The sequence below is a fragment of the Tauraco erythrolophus genome, chromosome 2 (genome assembly GCF_009769465.1).
Source record: "Tauraco erythrolophus isolate bTauEry1 chromosome 2, bTauEry1.pri, whole genome shotgun sequence".
Taxonomy (NCBI): domain Eukaryota; kingdom Metazoa; phylum Chordata; class Aves; order Musophagiformes; family Musophagidae; genus Tauraco; species Tauraco erythrolophus.
Window position 1 is genome coordinate 95,844,387 of NC_141466.1, and position 20,782 is coordinate 95,865,168.

The 20,782-nt window shown below is 36.7% G+C and overlaps 1 protein-coding gene across 2 annotated transcripts in view; it reads right to left on the reverse strand.

Moving 5' to 3' along the window:
* STRN (striatin) overlaps positions 1–20,782 on the reverse strand; it is a 73,157-nt gene that overhangs the window by 14,379 nt on the left and 37,996 nt on the right. Inside the window, exons 6-12 of one of the 2 annotated variants that reach the window (XM_086631622.1) lie at positions 16,285–16,420; positions 15,069–15,204; positions 11,289–11,399; positions 8,871–8,957; positions 8,170–8,313; positions 5,356–5,492; positions 116–291 (exon numbers count right to left, since the gene is read on the reverse strand). In XM_086631622.1, the coding sequence (XP_086487748.1) occupies positions 116–291; positions 5,356–5,492; positions 8,170–8,313; positions 8,871–8,957; positions 11,289–11,399; positions 15,069–15,204; positions 16,285–16,420 (927 nt within the window). The remainder of the gene's footprint in view (positions 1–115; positions 292–5,355; positions 5,493–8,169; positions 8,314–8,870; positions 8,958–11,288; positions 11,400–15,068; positions 15,205–16,284; positions 16,421–20,782) is intronic. The other variant, XM_086631623.1, reaches the window with a different exon arrangement.

A 20,782-nucleotide genomic window follows, 5' to 3' on the forward strand; every position in this document is an offset into this window, starting at 1 on the left:
TAAATTCAAGGAACAATTTCCATTACTCTGAGGACCATCCAGTGAAATGGCATCTACAATTACTTTTTTCTCTTCATAAATGAAAACAGTTTTTGAAAGAAAGAAAAAATCTTACTTTTTTGCTGGGGCTGTTTTTTGTAAATTCCACATTTTTAATGTATGGTCCTCTGAAGCAGTTATTAAGACTGGTTCAACCGGATGAAAAGCGAGACCTCTTATTCCATCAAAGTGACTTCGTAATGTGAATTTAGGGTTCCAAGTCTTTCTCAATGCATCCTTATTGTTTGCTATCTAATAAAACAAAATGCCAAACTTGTAATTAATCTGGAAGGCACAAGGAAAGGAAGAAATCAGAAATTTAGAGTTTGGCATTTTCAGAAGGTATCAAATTACCTCACCCACTTTTCATAACAATCTGCTCTTGAGCAACAGTCCATTTAACACTGATCAGACAATTCAAAATGAGAACGAAGGTAGATGTATTCCACAAAGGCAAGGAGTAACATCACGTCCACAGTAATATATTCCGTGCAAATCTGAAATACTCCACGTCTGTTATGTTGCGAAATTTAAAAGCTGAAAAGCACCTTTCTGACTGATACTGCTGCGAACTCAGTTTGGTATCTGAAATTTGATATATACCTACTGGCTTAGTCATTAACACTGGCCCCGACTCAACCAAGCTGTGGTGCCTGAATAGCCGAAGTACCGCTGACACTGCATCTCTAAAGTAAAGAGAAACAAGGAAGTGTCCAGCAGCACAGAAAGGAACACAATCTAACTTATTCACCTAAGGCAACACAAGCTCTGTAGTAATGCAAGACAAGTAAAGCTTGCCAGAGAGAAGAAAAAAAAAAAAGGCAAAAAGGACTTGGCTATACACTAAGAATATAACTGGCAAGCAATAAACTATCATGTATACAGACACAATTATTTCACAATAAATGCATCTGTAGCAGATCCAAAAAGAAAGCCCTTAAAAAAAAATCAACAAAAACAGTTACTTCAACATTGCTCCTCTGAACAAATGTTGATGTAAAATGCTGAACAGACTTTTATCACTCTGTCAGTCAACACTATCATTGTTAAATTTACCTTCCCATAACCACTGCTGATGGTGGTTATAGAAAACCAGGAAAACAAACAATGGTAACTCAAATATTGATGATTTCATTATGTTGAAAGCTACAGATCATCCCAAATAATTTGGTATCATTAACTGCAAAGAAAAGACAATTGTTTTGAGCCACTTCAAGAATCTACATTTTATTCTGGAAGGGGGGTGGGGGGTGGGAAAGTTTAAGAATAAGAGCATTGTTTTAAGAAAAAAGCATTTTTTCAGTTTTGGTACTTTTGGATTTAATAATAAAATATTATTAAAAATATTTTTAATAATAAAAATATGCTTCAATTAAGAGGTTCTATAGATTTTAAATGATGAGAAAGGAGTTGTAACAAGCAGCAGCTTTAGTTCCACCATATTTCTTCGTAATCATGTACTGTCTTGCTCAGGGAGACAAGCCTGTTTGCCAGTTTACTGAGCTGAGTTGACTCAAGGAGCCAACAGACAAATGCTCAAGCTGGTGCAAGGATGGGGCAGGACTGCAAAGCTAGCAGCTTGGGCAAGCTTTCTGGAGGTTGGCCAAGAAAGTCTCAGCAAAAAGGGTACCAGATGTACAGAGTATTCACAGATACATGGAGAGGAATTTGGTTGCCTCAGTGGAGGTATCTAATGCCAACTCAGTGATGGAGAGAGCCCCACTCGCCCTCCAGCTGCCATACCAACAGCACAGGTCCTGTGTCACATTTGCAAAAGCCACAAAGACACCTCAGATGTGCTAACAGCGCACGCCAGTTCTGGCAGAATAATATTCTCCACTTGCTTCTCATTCAAAGATGTTCTTCCAAAGGAGTCCAAGATAATTATCTTCTAAATCAGGAAGTAGGTGGAGGGCAGCCGCAGCCAGCAGACCAGCAGCAGAGGTGAAAACAGATGGCAGCCCTGGCGCACTGCCTGCGCCACCATCACTCCTCTTTGCCCATCGGTCTCTCAAGGGCTGCGAGAGGCTGGGTTACTAACGTGGCAGTCAGCCTCCAGTTCCCTCTCCTCACTAAAATACAACAGTCAGGTAATCTGCGACTTGAAAAGCAGTTGCCGGGGGAGGGGGGATGTTCCCAAAATTAGCACCTGATTCCACTTTTGCCACTAACAGTAATATTTGTATCTATACAGACAACCTGAAAACTCCAGAAACAGCAACAATATGCAAGTAGGATTATGGACACTTTTCTTGTTCAAAGTTGCAGAAAATCAAGCACCACCCTACTGCAAAGTCCAAAATCTCCAAGTCAGTACACGATATTAAACACAATAATTTTGTGGTTCAGATACTCTAATGTACAGTAATCAGTCTATTACAATTTTATGAAGATTCTTAATCTACCCAGAAGACTAGGGAAAAAAACAGAACCAACCAAAGTGAACATTTATGAAGTCAACAACGTTTTTCCTTCCTGGAAAAAGAAAAGATAAACTAAAAAAAGATAAACTATAAAACATACAGAAAAGAGAGCATTGGCTAGCAACCTGGAAGATTTCATCGTTAGATATTCTAGAAACTTATCCACAAGCAGAAAATTTGTTGTTTACATAATAAGTTCATAATCTCCATTACCAAGTGAAAACCATTCTTTAATTTACAGACAGCCAAAGCAACACATAAAAAACTTAAACCATGAAATGAGATAGGCTAATGCTGCCATGTTTTAGAGGAAAAGAATCCAGTAAAAATGTCAGTGGGAAGACAGGGACTGAAAATAGGAAAGTGTCTGCAACTCTTCATAGATTCATAGATTCATAGATTTCTAGGTTGGAAAAGACCTTAGAGATCATCGAGTCCAACCATCCCTAATCCCCATTAAACCATATCCTCAAGCAGATCATCCACCCTATTCTTAAACACATCCAGGGATGGGGACTCAACCACCTCCCTGGGCAGCCTATTCCAGTGGCTGACAACCCTTTCAGAGAAGAAATACTTCCTAACATCCAACCTGAATCTCCCCTGACTAAGCTTATGTCCATTTCCTCTTGTTCTATCACCCATCACTAATCTTGAGAGCAAATACATTGAAGACCAATTCACACAAATCCATCACCTTCATTCTCCATATAATTTAAAATTGACACTTAAAAAATCCTATCTGATTCATATTTGGCAGCTGGAAGAAGGTATGAAGCAGTCCAAAATCAAAACAGATTGTATTTGTAAGCTAAACTTCCAGAGAAATTTGAAATGAAGAAACTAGCCTTTCATTTTGCTTCAATAAAGAGCACAGTGACAAGAGCAAGAAGCTTTGTAAATTTTTTTTTTTTAAATTGTCAGCACTAGAAAAAGGCAAGAGTTGAGGTAAGCATGAACATGAATTCCTGATCACAGGACTTCATAAAGGCATTTAACACGTGAATAAACAGAAGTTAATATTCTCAACCATGCAGAACAGGATAGGAATGGATAAAGAAATGCTAGATTCCATAAATGAAAGTTGTCAGTTTAGGATATGGAGACATGGACAAATGCAATAGTTTATATGGACATTTGAATGATGAAGTCAAGCACTAGAAGCATTAAGATCTCATACAGATCTTTGTCCTCTGAATTTAAAAATTCAACATCTAAAGTTTAGGCGTAACCGTAAAAGAAATGAAATTTGTACACCATCTTACCCCTTTTTGGGGACAAAGTTAGGGATGATTAGCAAAAAAATTTAACAGCTGAGCCTAAATTAGGACATAATGCTAAAATATTGAATTTTAGCAGAGATGTTCTATATCATTGCAATCCTGATGGTTCACAACACATCACATGCTCAGAAACTTGCTATAGTAGTAGAGCATAAGTCTGCAGTGTCATTCAAAAACGTGTGTAAAATTTCATTAACTTCGTAACTTATTGCATTGTAAGTACTTACAAGGATATAACTTCAAAGCAAGGAGCTGCAGGTTGTTTCTGGAGTCTCAGATTTGATTTGTGATAGCAAAATCCCAGATGGTGATTACTTAAGAGTCAGATTTACTGCAGGATAGGATTCCTCCCCAACACATAATACGAAAAGAACCGCCTCTGAAATCCCTCAAACTTGACAGAGCTGGGCAACGCAATAGCAAGATTAATCTGAAGTTGACAGACTTCATGGTTTAACCTCAGCTGGCAACTAAACACCATGCCACCACTCACTCACCCTCTCCCATCCCCAGGGTAATGGGGGAGAGAATTGAAAGGGTAAAGGGAAAGAGACTTGTGGGTTGAGATAAGAAGAATTTAATAACTGAAATAAAATAAAACTAATAATGATAAAAATAATAGTAATAATAATAATAATAGAACATACAAACAAGTGATGTATAGCAAAATTGCTCACTATCCACTGACCAACGTCCAGCCCATCCCCGGCTAGCGATCCTGAAGAATCAAAATCCTGAAACCACAATCTCGGGGTGGATGGGGAGGGAGAGAGAGAGCGAGCACATGCGCCCCGGCTTCCTGGCCAACCCTCAGTCTGGTCCAGCTTCCCATTTGAAATGAAACTATTGCCCACACAATACAAATAAGCCACAGCTCTCCCCCAGTCAAGTTTTGAACATCTCCTAGGAGAAGGATTCCAGTTTCTCTGGGCAACTTGCTTCAGTACCACCTCCTCCCTAACACTTTTTCTCCTAATATCCAATCTGAATCTCCTGAGCCATAATTTGCTACCGTTTCCTCTTGTTTTAACACTTGGCACTATGGAGAAGCCTGGTTCTGTTATCTTTGCAAGCACCCTTCCAAAACCTGTAGATTGCTATTTGAGCACCCTTTAGCCTCCTAAAAACTGAAGAAGTCTTGCTCCCTTAACATCTCCTCATCGGTCACATGCTACTGGACTCTCTCTAATTTCTCTACAACCCACTTGAAGTGGAGGGGCTCAAAACTGCATACAGGTATAGCCTCATTAGCCCCACACAGAGAGAACACTAACTCCCCTCAATTTACTGGCCATGCTACTCCTAATTTTGCCCAGTGTCACTGGGATTACAAGTACTCAGCTATATCACTATCACTAATTACATTTACATTCAATTTTTAATTATTTGAATGACATGGCAGGCAAATGAGAGAAGGAGAGGGGCTTACAGAGAGCTGGAAGGCTGCTGTGTATGGGAAGAACAGATATGTCAAATAAAACTTTGTGACATTCTCTGACAGCATAATTTTAACAGGAAAATATTTTCTGCTGGGTCTACATACTTACAACTTAAATCTGCCTTCGACAAGTAGACAGTAGGACCTTAAGTCACCATTAATAACTACTTACATCATAAGTCAATGAATCTGCCTCATTGGCTACTGTAAGGCCTGCCAGTTCTCCAAGACCCAGCTCATTTTCAAGGGCTTCATCTGTTCCCATAATGAAAGACTTCCCTGAAGAAGGAGGGAATGTTAAAGCTTCCACTGCAAGAAAACAAATAAAAAAACTTCCTGAAACGTAGGCTTATACAACATTGAATAACAAAAGCATATTTTCCACTTCCAAAATACTAAACATCTCTCAAGTAGCTGAAGGCAAAAAGATACAAAAAAAAAAAGCATAAAAAAATAGTCATTCTAAAGTCAATCACTGTACTTACCAATAAACAGCATCCTTTGAATATAATACTTACACTTGAGGTGTGCACAACTCAAGACAGTAAGTGTAATTAGCCACAGGAGGGAAGAATACACTACCATTCATCCATATATAACACAAAAGCAACGCAGAAAGGCTCAGGCCCTTCCCCAACTCTGCTATAAAATACACAAGTAGGCTCTGGAGAAGTTGCAAAAATGTAGAGAAGACAGCTGGTGGGAGCAGCTGGACCCTTCCTTCCTAACACCATATCCGCTCATATCCAAAAGCTGTTTACATGCACTTCAATCTAGCGACACAACTGGAAGCTGACAATTCATCGCTACCTGTAAAATGAGTTTAACTACCGAACAGCTTAGTCAGCACTGAATTCCAGGATTTTACTAGCAGTATCCAAATAGTTTACAGCTAGTTTACAGCTGCCATAGCATGCTTATAGATGCTCCAGCCACCGTAACGTAAACACATCCATAGACAGATTCACTACAACTCAGAGGATCAAAGGCTAAGAGTACAGTTCACACGCTTATACTACATGAGGCTCTGCATCGATTGATACGACTCAAAAGAAGCTGTACCTCTACCAGCTTCCCTGTACAATAGCTCTCCAAGTCTGTACGTTACAAAAGGGGGGACTGAAGAGATGAAACCGTGTTATCTTTTGGACACAGAAGACTTCATTCAATTTTATACACCTTTTGTCTCAAATTACAAGGGTTTTTCAGTAAATCGCAATTTTTTTTCCTCTTTTAGGCTCCATTGTAAATACAAGCCTTGGCAAATATTATTGCTACCAGAGAGAGAAAAAAGGAAAAGCTATCTCTTTCTCAGCATCTTCGTCTAACAGCACCAACACTAAGTTAAAACCAAGCAAACGAGGGTTTATAATGACTAGCCTGATCTGTTCAGACTGCTTCCCTCTTGTCCTGAAGGCGTCAGGTTCAGACGCTATTCAATTACCCTCCAGTCCACCCAGCATAAAGCGAGCTAATCTTTTCATGGTCTTTCTGTCCCACGCTTACACCCTTATTGAGTGTCCTGTTTGCTTTCTATAATTTTTTTTGCAGCCAAATAAAAGCCCTTCAGGCTCTGCCATTTGATTAGGTCTTTTAGTTATTACCTTTTAATCACAAATATCTCTTACCTTCTTCATCCTGAAGTCTAAACTACCATTCTCTTTCCCTCTAACTCACAATGTAATATTCCACTCAATGTGCAATACATACAGGACATCAAATTTGAAAAGTTATTAGAATAAAAAAAATTATATGCCAAAAATATCAGTTTTACAAAGGAATACACAGCTAATAGTTTGCAACATTGAACTCAGACTGATGACAATCAGCTGTTCTCTTCTGTTTTTGTGAGAGTCCATCTGAGTCTCTGAATTAAAAACCATATTTGTGAAAGGACACGAAAATAGAGCTCTGCTAATATGGCTCTCAGTACATGTGAGAAAAGTTGGAATGGAAACACTCAACAAAAAATTCCTTCACTTCTCAAAGTGTTGCTAAGTTACCCCCTTCTTTCATAAAGAAAATCCCTGAGCATGTAGGAAATCGAACTACTGAGATCTTTGGTAACTATGCCACACGCCGGAGCTTTTTATGCATCTTAATTAAAACTTGGCCGACCTACTTTTTCACACTCACTTAAAGACTACTAAGTGAAACCCATGTTTTGCTCATTTTTCAAAAGACATATTTACCATTTAAATAAAGAGCATACGATATGATCTTCTACAAATTAATACCGCCTCATATATTTATTTTATTATTCTGCATATTATAGCAATTCAAATGTTTAATTCAACAGATGATTCAACAACTTTCAGAGATAATATTAATGAAGGTAACCACATGCCTCACAGCAAAGATGTGGGGCTTTCCATACTTGGACTAGTCGCTACGATAATTTTTTTTATTTTTTGGAACATATTATGGAAATGAACATACTGGCAAGCTGTTAAGTTGCTCTGTATGATTCACTACCCAATCACTACATGCATTTAAAAGCTATACCTAGCTGCTTGTGTTTACCTGCAGAGCCTTTATCTTTGCATTTAGAAAAAAGAAAATATACATATATATACATATACACACACACATATCTCCATAAGTTTAAAATCATGTTCATAGGGAGAAAAAAAGATGCTCTTATGTCCTGAGAGTTCATGTTCTACAACTTGACTGCCAGGCCTGAGCACGAACAAAAGCAAGTGACTTAAGATCCTCATGTTACAAAGACACCAAGTGTCAAATGAGTTTTTTCCAGTGCGTTCAAAAGTATTCAGCCAAGACTTTACCTAGGTAGGTGTCCTGACCTTATTAATAGTGACCAGAGGGGAGGAACGGGAATGCCATTCGCTGTACTTAGAGAGAACTCATAATGTTGAATCAGTATTTGTAAAGTGCTCAGAAAGTCTTAGAGAATAATCTTTAAGCAGAAGTGACTATAAATATCTACCCTTTACAAAGGTGTATGCACATTTTTAATACTTACCTTCATCCGTCCTGTTTATCTCATGTTCAATGAGCCTTGAGCTACTGGGCCTAGAAGAAGGTGCAACAGATGGCTGTAATGAAGGGAGATCATCAACATCTCTCAAGTTTGCAAGCATATCTTGCAGCTTTGACCTGTTGGGCCCTAACCAGAAAAAAACACAAAAAATTAAATGGCTTATGCACAGCTCATGACAGCACTACTTATATCATCAGATATGCTACAGCAGTACATGCAACAATGGATCCTCCCTTGCATTATAATGTTACCACAGAAAAACTAATGAGCACCTATTTTCAGCAGTAACTAATCATCCAGCGTGAAATGAATTTCTTGAAAATAAAGTGATAGAAGCAACTGAGAACTGTGAATGCACAATTTTCCCCACATTTATAAAGTCATACTTCTACTTGCATGGGATGCTGAAGAATGCCTCCAACTGAGTCACACTGATTATTAGAATATTTACTTTTCCAAAATAATAGCTGACATTTGTGATTATTTTAAAATTTGTGCATCAGGTACTTTGTGCACCATATTCTTATGGCAACATGATTATTTAAAATTCATTTGCGCAGTAGTGTAGTATCACAAAATATATAATTCAAAAAGTTATATTAAAATACATATATGCAACTGGATTCACTGGCCTACTTCCTAAGCTACATATGGTGAAGACCCATGCCCTTCTTGACACTTACCTGTGCTTTGCTCCATCATTTTCCCACATCCCTGTTTTGACTGTTTTATATAGGATTGAGGCTGAAACATATCTTCGGTAGTTTTTCCTGTTGTAAGTTTAATTAAGAATGGGAAAATGTCTTACCCATAGTCCATTATGTTTTTTCCTAGACCAGTAAATAATACAGCTATTTTTAAGCAGCTTTAACACAGAAGTGTACTCTAATATATGTACTCTCTCATAAAACCATTCCATGATTCTATCCTCTTACTACTTCACAGGAGTGTTTACTACAGCCTTGCAAAATCGTAAGTTTACTAATGCAGTTGCAAACTCTACTTTGTCCACCCTAACCATAATGACAGATAATAAACTAAATTGTATTTAACTTGTCTGTCACAAAAACATTACTCAATTCAGAAAAAACAGTAAGTAGGATTTTGCAAGATTGTTTTACTATAATCTCTGATTTATAAAAACAATACTTTACTTAGTAGCAGTTCAGTGTCTAAGCACCATTTAGGATGAGATTAAAGTCACAGAAACAAACTTTGTACAATTTAGTGTCAAGACATTTAGTCCCTTCTTTTTCCCCAGCCTTCCTCACATTCTTATTCACTACGTTCACTGTCATGATTAGATGAAAACAGGCTGTGATTCTTCCTGATTTTTCTGCATTGATGCCCTTCCAATGATGGTTTGTCCATGGAAAGATGCTTAATTTCTGTACTGCAATAAACCATTTATCTCCCAAGATCAAACCAATCAAATCAATCCAAAAGGTACTGTAAATGTACCAAGCAGAAGTAATCTTCATGAAGGAGCACTGGATGTTCAAGTGCTGCCTTACATCAGGAATTTTTCTCAGAAATGTATAAAACATGTTCCAATAATATCTATATTAACAATTAAATACTAAGTTTTATTATCAAAAATAAAAAGCACTCAACAGCTGTTCAAGAATATAATTTCAACGGTTTGATTAAATAATTTCTGCTAAGTTAATCCTAAAACTATTTGCCCTGAACTACATAGCACATCTGTGTATTTTAGGCATAACAGACAAGTTACAAAAACCAGTTTCACTGAAGTCATATATTGGTATGTCCTCTCTATCTTAACTATAAAGAAATTTAGAATCAATTTTGTGAAACATGAACACTTTAGTTGGCCAGCTCAGCTTCTAGTCAGACTTGCAATTAATTTCCAGTAACTTAAATGATTCCAAAGATGACAAAGATAGCACTTGAGAAATCTTAAGTATGGTAATGATTTACTTTTTTTTTTTTCATAAAAAAGAAAAAAGGAGGTTAAGTTTGTGTATTTGATAGCATGATTTCTGCAACATAACCAACTGCTGAGCAGCAGCTTATCACTGTATCAATATAAAAAGTAACAAAACAAGTCAGCCTCAATGATGTGAGGATCTGACACCTTTTGCATCGTTATGCCTGTCTCTTTGGAAGTGAGAATTTCCTTGGTATTCATAAGCATCTTCCCACAAAGGGAGAAACACCTCTCAAATTTCTTACTGGGCTACATGCAATATTATTAATTTACCTCATTCACACATGAATTCTCAATACAGCTAGATGTTTGAAACATAGCTGTGAATACAGTGTTTCATTTTAAACACTTCTTCTGAGTTAAAAAAAAACTTTTAAGGCTTACTTATCAAAAAACATTGACTTTACAAAACAGATTTATATTTCAAGAAATGTAACAAAAAGTATAATACAGGGCTAGAAACTGTATTTCAGATACTGATCACAGTTTTTTGTTTGGATAGCAATACCCAACATTTTTAAAAGGCTAGTCCCACAGATACAAAAGTCAATAGATAAATCTCGTGATTTACAAATAAAGTGATGGTCAGAGTTGCTTCCTATTTCGAGCCCTGCATAACAAATTATGATGACAGCATGACTTTCATGTTGTGAATGTTAAGTATAAACAGGGGTAGAAATTAACCTGTTTTCTCCCTCTGTCATCTAATAAGATACTGGAGACAGTTCCTGGTTTGTGTTTTGTTTTTTTTTTTTTAATTTACATACCAGACTTTAACTCTTCCGGTGAAACTGGCATGTTTCCAGCTAAGAAAGGGTTCTGAAGTCTTCTATATTGAAGTGTGAACTAGTAAACTAATGCCTTTTATAATTTCAGTTTCTGAATAATAGAAGTATAATCCACGCTCAAACCAAAAAATTTTAATTAATCCAACACCTGGTTGGAAGAAGTTATAACTAATCCAACTATTTATCAGGTAACTTGATTAACTGTCATTAATTTCAACCCCTGAGAACTGGTGAACAGGAAAGCAGTCAGGAGCAGCAAAGTAAAAGAGTAAGTAATTTAGGAAAACATTGAAAGAGAGATAGAATTAAGGGTGTGAAAGATGTGGGATTTATGATTTTAAGGTGCAATGTTTTCCACTTACTCTTCACCCCCTTTTTCCCCTTGCGCTCCTTTTTGTATTGTTCCTTGAGTTTGGTTATTACTCCCTGGTCGACATTCCAAGCTTCAGGCATGAGACACTGGTCTTCCTTTTCTAAACAAAGTGAAACAAATGAAACATCCTTTTTCAATAATGTCACCAAGTGATCTTCACTGGAGGAGGTAACAGCTGCTGTCAATGGCATTTGTCTTTTATTTTAAACAGACAGAAATAGCACCAAGCTTGTGAAAGCTGTAAAACTGCTACTCACATTCCACTTCTATTTGCTCAGAATTTTCTTAACAAAAAATTGAAATGAAATTTCACATGCCTACTTTCTATAACCAAGCACACAGCTGTTCATAAATGTAAGCAACATTTACTTCATAATAAATCAGGACATATTTTTCAGCTTTTTCTTTCCTCCAGGGAGAGAATGATTATATTTAGAAGCAGCAGTTATATGTTACTGGTCAACATAACTTTACAACTCAGATGCTGCATCACCACATCTCAAATTCTCAATTCATTGTTTCTGTGCTATGTTGTCATTTACACAAAGCAGTAGCACATTTAAATCATTCTGGAACATCATATACATGTTGCCAAGGTTTGAATAAAATCAAAAAGCCACGTAATTTCACAAAAAGGAGAAGGCCTGAGCTATTCGTCTTTGAAAAAATACACAAAACATTTCAGGATGCCTAATGAAATAAATCCCCACTTTTTTTTTTTTTTAAAACATCTTTCTCAATTTGCTTCCTCTGTGACATGATACAGAGAAGTAGTATTCTTCCAATAGTACAGTATTTGGAGATCTTGAACAAAACGTGTTAACGTGAGTTCAAATCTCCAAGTCATTTTTTCCCCTATATGGAAAGACGGTACTGAGGCAGCTTAGAAAAATAATTTGCAAGCAGGGAGGTAATATAGCTTTTCCTCACATGTAATTATTTCCATGACCATTACAGCTACAAAGTTTTTTTGAATGCATTATCTTTTTGCTTTGTTTTCCTCATTAAATTCTCAACTTATTTTTTAAAAATTAATTCCTTTCAGACCAAGTTTGCTCTGTACATCAATAAACTATTCTAGACTTTTTAAAATACAAACAATAATAAACTTATTCTCAGACTAATATGCAAGAAAGGGTGTTAAATGTCTGTAGACACTATCAATTACAATCTGAAGGAGTCACTATGATTGGATAGAAGACACTAAACCAGACATGGGTTATTATGGGGACTGACTTGTTAGAAATTTATTATGCTGAAAGAAACGTAGGGATCCTCCATCACCATCAAATTGAACGGGAATCAGTGGATACTCTTGCAGCAAAGGTGAACAACCGTATACTGGGCTGAATTAACAAAAACGTAGCCAGTAAAGCAAGGGAAGTGATTATTCCCCTCTGGCACTTGTGAGACCACACCTTGAGTACTTCATCCTGTATAATATTTCTTATACTGGGAAACCTTGTAAGCATAAAGCTAAGTACCTAGTATTGACATAGCACAGCAAGACCAAGGGAGCCACTAGGATGGTTAAGGCAGCTGGAGTAGAGAAGCTACAAGGAGGGACTGAGACTACTGTGAGCGTTCAATGATGGCAAAAGAGGCATCTTAGTGGTGCCTTCAATTACCTAATGGTCAAGTGTAGACAAGACAGAGACAGACTCAGACTTGCAACCCAGAACAACAAATTCAAATACCAGAATACTGTCCCTGAGAGTTTATGGGAATGCCTTTCTTGGAAGATACTTAAAACTTGACCAGAAGACCAGAGTAACCTGCTGCAAATGGAACTGAGCAGGAGTTTGGACTGGATGATCTTTCACTCCTTTGAACCCTCCAGTCACAATCCTACACTCATGAGTAACAGATTAATTCAAGACTTTAAGTCTTGGGGCATTAGTCTTTTTACAGCAGCCATGAAAATAGAGAGGTATTAATACGCTGAAGAGAGACTAAAAAAGATGGTCTGTGGGCTAAATCACGTCCTCTTAATACACATGCCAAATTAAGCACCACTAATGATCAAAAATTGCATGAAGAACTCAAAAAAAAGGCATGAGAAAACCACGCTTGAGAGAAGCAAGTGTGTATTCTTTCCGGAACCAGGTTATGAGTTTTAATCATGATTTTCCTCCCTGGCTAAACAAAATTTTTTGCTCTCCTCCAACAAGAAGTTAAAGGGATTTATATTAGATTGTATTGTTGCCACAAAAACCCTTACTAAATTGATTTTCTACTGACCATCCCAGGATGCTTCCTGCATGTCTCACAGGTTCTGTTCAACTTTACAAGTGGATCCTGAATTACTACTGTTCAAGTGCTTCATAGTTTAAAAGTCACCTGAACATTCTAAGGACCTTTCAAGCCAAAGGGGTTCAACAGATTACTGTAACTGATCAGGAATGCTTGGGATCCAAAATTAAGCAAGGACTTCCTCTGTTTGCTTCTATCCTTGCTACACAATATCACTCTTCTAAGCTACGTTTAGCAGCTTCACTGAAATTAACATAAGTGATGCATAATAACAGTTTCTTAAAGAAGCTTATTCTTATATACATTTACCATAAGAGACACACGTTGCGAAACAAATAATAGAAAAAATTAATGTCTATAACTCAAAAAAACCCTTAGTATTTCTAGAAATGAAACTACTGCTTTCCATGACAATTTATTTTTTATGTTAGGCTTTTGCTCATTTGTACTCAGCTGCCATCAATGAAAGTAAAATTAAACCAGAAGGGTGAATTCGAGAGCAAAAAACAAAGAGAAGTATCAAAACAACCCCATAAAAATATTTTTCGTTAAAAAGAGTAATTCGCAGACTTGTTTGGTGAACAGAATACTGACTGCTGTATCTAACAATATTGAGACACATGCTCTTAAGCAGAAAGACTACACCACACTGAACAATAATTTGGAGTCCAACCAGGAGTTAGACATGGCTTCAGTGAAATACAGCATCTCGGAGCTGTTATCTCATGCGAGAGCCACAGTTACCACAGCCTATTTGTCTGTCAAGGTTTCAGTTCCATTATAGAGCTCAATTATTTCCCATTCACCTTCCATTGCTCTCTCTGTGCTCACTTATGCTTAAGACTTTCCAGAACAGCTTAAGGAGGAAACGACTCCCCATCAAGATATTTAATCAGTTCTCTTCCTTCTTCCCTATGCAGTGGATTTATGTGGAATAATTATTTCAAGGTAAAGTGGATGCTGGCCTGCTGGTTGCAGGACATGAACCTCAAAGGACAGAGAAAAGTTTGTGAAATGTCTTTCTAAGACCAGGGGGTTTAAAAAGATACATTCTTCCGATAAATCGTAAAAGAAAATTGGAGCAACTGAATGGTTCATATTGCCCAAATTGCTAACACACAATAAGAGTACAACTAATCCAGTCTTTATGACTCACGTTACTCTCTGTATCAAAGTGAGAGAAAGCAAAGACAACGAAGTAACTTTCATGTCATAATTGTAAAATACAGCTTTACATATTGAAATTCCTCTCATAAAATTTGAATTTTATGCGTCTTATTATCAAAGAAAAGGAAAAAAACAATGACCAGAAGCACAAACTTTGAAGAAACCTTACATTAAAGCAGCATACAAAAAAATGAGAATATTATGTCAGGAGGACTTCAGTCTGCCAATTATTTACTGTAGGAATACTCAAAAGGTGGTGTGATCACGACAAGAGATCTCAATCAATCACTCACAATATATTCTTCGTGCATGTTCTTTTCTCCTAGCACAGTTCATTAAATTTCCTTACCCCAGTCTGTTCCATCTCCTGAGCTTCTCGATTCCCCATCACCTTCATCTGAGGTAACCAAAAAGTCAAACTCCTTCAAAGCTTCTTCTGTATCTCTGTCTTCACTGCTGTCAGATAGCACTCTTTTCCTTACAATCTGAACGGTCAGGAAACAGCGACAAAAGCTGAATTAATTTACACACACATCTTTATACTGAGCAGTACTGCCCTGTCTTCTATGCAAATCTGATGCCATGATACATGAAATTTGTAGCATAAATTTTACTTCTACAGAAAAAGAAAAATTACATTCATCACAATATTTTGATTTGGAACCTTGTTACGGATCAGTCTGAAAAGATGACTTCACAGAGGAGTCTCAGACAGTAGTTCACAGCCCATGGATGACAGGAACAAGTTGACAAAAATACTCTTTAAAAACTCTTTCAAAGTGATAGGTTTTTAAGTCTTCACTCTTAAAATGGATGATAGAACTAATGGCATCCATCGTAACTCTTATCTGCTTCAACTGTTAGGAAAAACAACTCACTGAATAAATATTAATTTTGAAAAAAGGAGGATAAAATTGCATACTGATTGTATGTATCTATTTTATGTGATCATATGACCAAATCATACAGCAAAGTATAGATCACAAGGAAGTTACAGGTATTTGGCTGAATAAACAAACAAAAAAGTTTATTAACTACATGGTAGAGTTTTTCCAGTTACAGTTTTTCTTCCTTCCATAAGCAATTTAAGAGAAATGTGGTATTTCAGTTCCTTACCCTACAAGGATAAATTGCTACAAGTCATTTTAAATATCAATACATCTGTATAAATATTCAAGAAACAATGCATTTTTGACATGCAACATTACAAACAATACCTTCAAACTAAGCTGAAAATTGTAAAAAAAGACACCTGCTGCCTTAAAAATTGTATCCAGTATGTATCAAAAATACTAGGCAGTATGGAATAGCAGAAATACGATTTAAAAAGTTTTAATCTGTCACTGCAAACTTAAAGCAGTAAAAATGGCAAAGCTTAATTTATATGCACAAACTCAGAAATGCATATATAATTCCTCTTATGCACACATGCTTGGACAGGCGTCATAAAGATGCATTAATGATTTGCACGTGTACATACACAGTCATATACTTTGCATATAGGCATCTCATTAATCTCACTTTTTCTGTTCTTTGTAACTTTTTCAATTATTTTTTCCACTCACTGTTGCGGTATCAATGATTGCTTTCTCTCTTCCTTCAATATCTTCTTCATCTTCTTCATCGCTGAAGTCTGCAGCTGCATTTTCAAGAAACTTGAAGGTCTCTAGCAGAGAGGCAGAGTCAGTCAATTCAGGTTTCCTAAACAACAATGACAACCACCATCATGAGTCAACAGAAATCATAACAAAATCACTTTTGCAATTACCAGTCTGTTCTGTATTACAATGTCCAACAACACATGACACTAAAATAAGCCTACAGGTAAAAATAGACTATTACAGATAAAAATGTTTGTGATTAAAAAACTAAGCACTATCAGTAAACTATCTTATTAGAACCAACAATTGTTCCTCATCCAGCTACAATTACCAGGACGGACACTTCAATTTTTATTTGAAAAGCATTTTAAAGAAACGCTTATCTGATATATGCCCCAAAGAAACATCAATACTGATATACCATCACTGAAAGGTTTGTCAAGCATTGGAACAGGCTGGCCAGGGAAGCGACTGAGTCACCATTCCTGGAGGTATTTAAGACGTGTAGATGTGGTGCTTCGTGACATGGTTTAGCAGTGGATTCGCCAGTGTTAGGTTAATAGTTGAGCTCGATGATCTTAAAGGTCTTTTCCAACCTAAACGCTTCTATGAAAGCCTCAGTAACAAGGACATGAGTTACAACTGCTAAGTTGGCCTCCCACATCATGTACATCAGGGCACAGGAAAATTTTGCTGCTGCTATCTGATGTTCCTCATCTTGCTGAAAAACATCAAACTCTAGATCTATCATTCGTTAACTTTTGATACATAGTAAATTTGCCACAGTAAAACAATATAATGGGAAAACATCATTTGTGACTAAATAATGTTTACGTAGACCTTAACATGAAACAAATATGGAAACGGATGAAGATTGGGTAAAAATACAACTGCGCTTGCACAAATACAGGCGCAGTGCCTCAGAACAGGAAGCATAAGGGTTGTCATATTAACAATTGAAGAGGAAGAATCTAAGAAGCAGCACTGTAACCATTATTAAAACTCTGATGAAAATACAATTAAAGCAAACCTAAAAGTAAACAACAGGTAAAGTGTTTTCTATGCAGAAGATGCACTTCTCCATCAATTCCTCAAAGATAAAGCGCTGAAAAAAAATTATTCAGTTTGATTTGTAATGATTACTTCCAGTAAAACCTTACACATTCTTTATATAACTTTACAGGAGTAAAGACAAGCTTTATTGTTTTCTTACCTTTAATCAGTAGTCTGTTTTTCATAATTCGTCACTAAATGCACGTCATCTTGATTTTCACAACCATCAAAACCATAGAAGTAGCTCTCTTTTCAGAACTGTAGCTCTAAATTGTCTTGGACAGTCACCCTTACTACCAGCAAGTACCTTACTAATGCTACATTTTGCTTCTGCTATGATCCATTTCAAAAGGTTCAATCAACTAACAAGCCTATACAGTAAGGCCTTTTAAACTCCCTGCAGCGTAAACACCTGATTATCCATCCATCATCCACTTATTTCAGTGTTTCCTCATAACACTTTTCAAAGGTTTATTACAGGAAACATCCAAGGGCAAAAGCTCTGATGTGTAATAAGGCATGATAAGCAGCACAGTTCCTTCTTTACGCTGTCTCTGCTCAAGCAGTTCTATGCTTACATGATAACAATCAGCAGGAGTGGCTTCTTCATAGCCCTAATATGTCTGCATCTCATTAAGACAATTTGCTATTCTACCCTTTTTTCATTTATTGATCTTTACAGCCCAAAAATACCAATAAAGATTTCACTCGCCATTAGAAATTCAACATACACCACAGCATAACATACTATGACGTACAGAATGTCTTCACGGTCATTGGTTTTGTGGAGAATATTCCTTCCACTTTCCCACATCTTATCTTAGATAAGAAAAACCTCAAACGTGCTTCCAATTTGCCTTGCTTCCTGCAGTATTTTGACTCTCTCCATTCCATGACAAACCTGAAAGCACTCTAATATTTTTCTTTTTTCTTAAGTAATCACTACTTTGGCAGACTATAACACCTCATGAATCTGTAGCAATAGTGTACAGCTTTACAGAAATCCTATGGTACTGTTATTTTGCTGCTTCCAACACACAAATCTTGATAAGACAAAACTTGCAATGTGATTCCCTTGCCTAACTTGTTGATTTTCAGCAAATTTTGTGTGTCCTGGTCAACTTTTAGTGATGAAATCATCCGACCACAATCATATTTCTGTTTTCGACTCTGTATTTTGCTGTGTAAAAACCTGCCATGTAAAATACATCACGGCTGCTGATCTATATTAGCAACTATCAGACACGTTGCAGTAAATAGCAACATATGAACTAATACCAAACATAGAATATAAAATTTTAATCAATAGAATTTGTTATTAAGAGAAAGATATCCTTCTACAGGATCTGCAGTAATTCATACCTATATTTGGTTCTGCACTCATTCGATCTTAAATCAGGCGTTCTCATACTGAAGTTCAAAGCGACCATCAAGAGAGAAGGTTATATCTTTTTTTAAGTAACTGGTCTGAATTCAACTACCGTATTATTACATACTTTAGTGGGTAGGATATATACGTAATTGTCTATCTCCATTTACACAGTGCGGTAAAAGGCATCTCATGCATTGGGAAAAACAGTAGTTTATCATGTATTTCAAAACTCCTGCACAATACAAAAATGTACAAAGTCAGCACAGCACCACAGAAGATTATTCGTGCTTAGGCACAACTTCCAAGAAAGAATTCATAAGAACCAAAAAATGAAGAACAGAAGTGACAGAATGTTTGAACGATTTAGAGGTTCTACAGGGAAAACAAGCCTCAAGCTGACAGACAGGTTGACTGGCTATATTGTACCCCAATACGCTTCAGTCAAATCAAAAGTAACTCAATAATTTAGCTGGTTTTCATTTAGCTATTTTTCCTCCTTTAGTAGCACCTAAACATAATGTGGTTTAGATATTACTGTCAGCATGAACACTCAGGAATACTGTAACATATATTTAAGAAAATCTCTAGCCTTAGCTAATTTATGTTATGTCCTTTGATGGCAATTTGAAGCTTGCTTGTTTCATTATTTTCCATCTGTTTAGTTTGTTTCTCTTTTGGGGTCATTCACAAAGCAACATAAAAGAGTAGAAGTGGCAAAAATATATTCAAAGGTAGGGTAGTATAATAAATTACTTTAAATTCCATTTCAGAAAAAGAAACACAACGCAATGTTTCCAGGGCTTTGGTCATTTAGAATACTTTTTAAAAAAATAATGGGTGAAAACAATAGAATGGAGCTCCAAAGGCAAGGACTGATGCATGAACTGTAGTATTACAGCCATCAGTGAGACAAGACTATAGCAAGGTTCAGGACCTGTTGCAAATAAAGGGAGACCAGAAAAAACAAAAAGGTTTGTAAGGGAGAACAGCATTTCCAAATTGCAAGAACTTAGGTGTTGCTTTTTCATTCTTCCCCAGTAATAATGTCTAAAGAAAAACTACCGGGAAAGAACAGGCCAGAAACCCCAGACAGCAGGAGCAGCTGCAGAAGCTGCCAAGGTAGAGAACATAGAGCAACTAGATTTTGGCAGGACTTCCTTGACCCTATGCTCTTCAGCTGCTCGTTCTGAATCTGCTTCCCACTGCTCCTTCCTCAATTGTACTCTGCAACAGCACCCTTGCATGGTTTTCTCCCCAGCACCTAACCTTGTCTTCTTTCCTTGAGGGTTTCACGCCAGTTGACTTATCACTTCTTAACCACATCTAAAAAATTAAATAAAATTTTAAAAAAATCATTTAACCAATATAACATCTTCTATCAGATACTGTTAACTCTGTACATTATATCCTCCTCTCCAGTAGTCCTACCCAATAAAACCAGGAAAAAGTCTTTGGAGCAGAGAGACTACCTGCTACTCGTGTGCGCACATGATTAAGTACAACAGAACTAATAGTTTGTCACAAGCACAATGAGTAGTGCCAGAAAGTAAAGTAGAGCTACACTAATGCTGCTGGGTTTTCCATCTCACTACTAACGAACGGGAAGCATGCAGTTTTTGTGAATATTGCTCTTGAAACAGGGAACTGTCCCCAAAGACAAGACCCTTTTTCCTGTTTAAAGCACAAAATACTTGCTACAAATGGGCTGGTAACTGAAGTACTTACCTCCCTTAAAGCAACATAAACCTGAAATCACATGAATATTTTTCTCCTCAGAAGTTGCTAGAATTTTCTGCAGCTGTGACTGTCCTGAAAATCTCATCCCACCTTGTATTTTACAGGCTGTTAAATTATTCAGATTTGTCTTAACCTCTTGGCCCTTTTAAGATTAAAAATAATAATAATCTCTTCCTATAAAATCTAAGAAATACGGTTTGTGATATTCCACACATACTATTTAAAGCAAGCATGGCTCTCGCTGCGCCTCAGTGGGCCATACAGTCAACTTGTCATCTTCTGCCCTATAGTCACATGGCT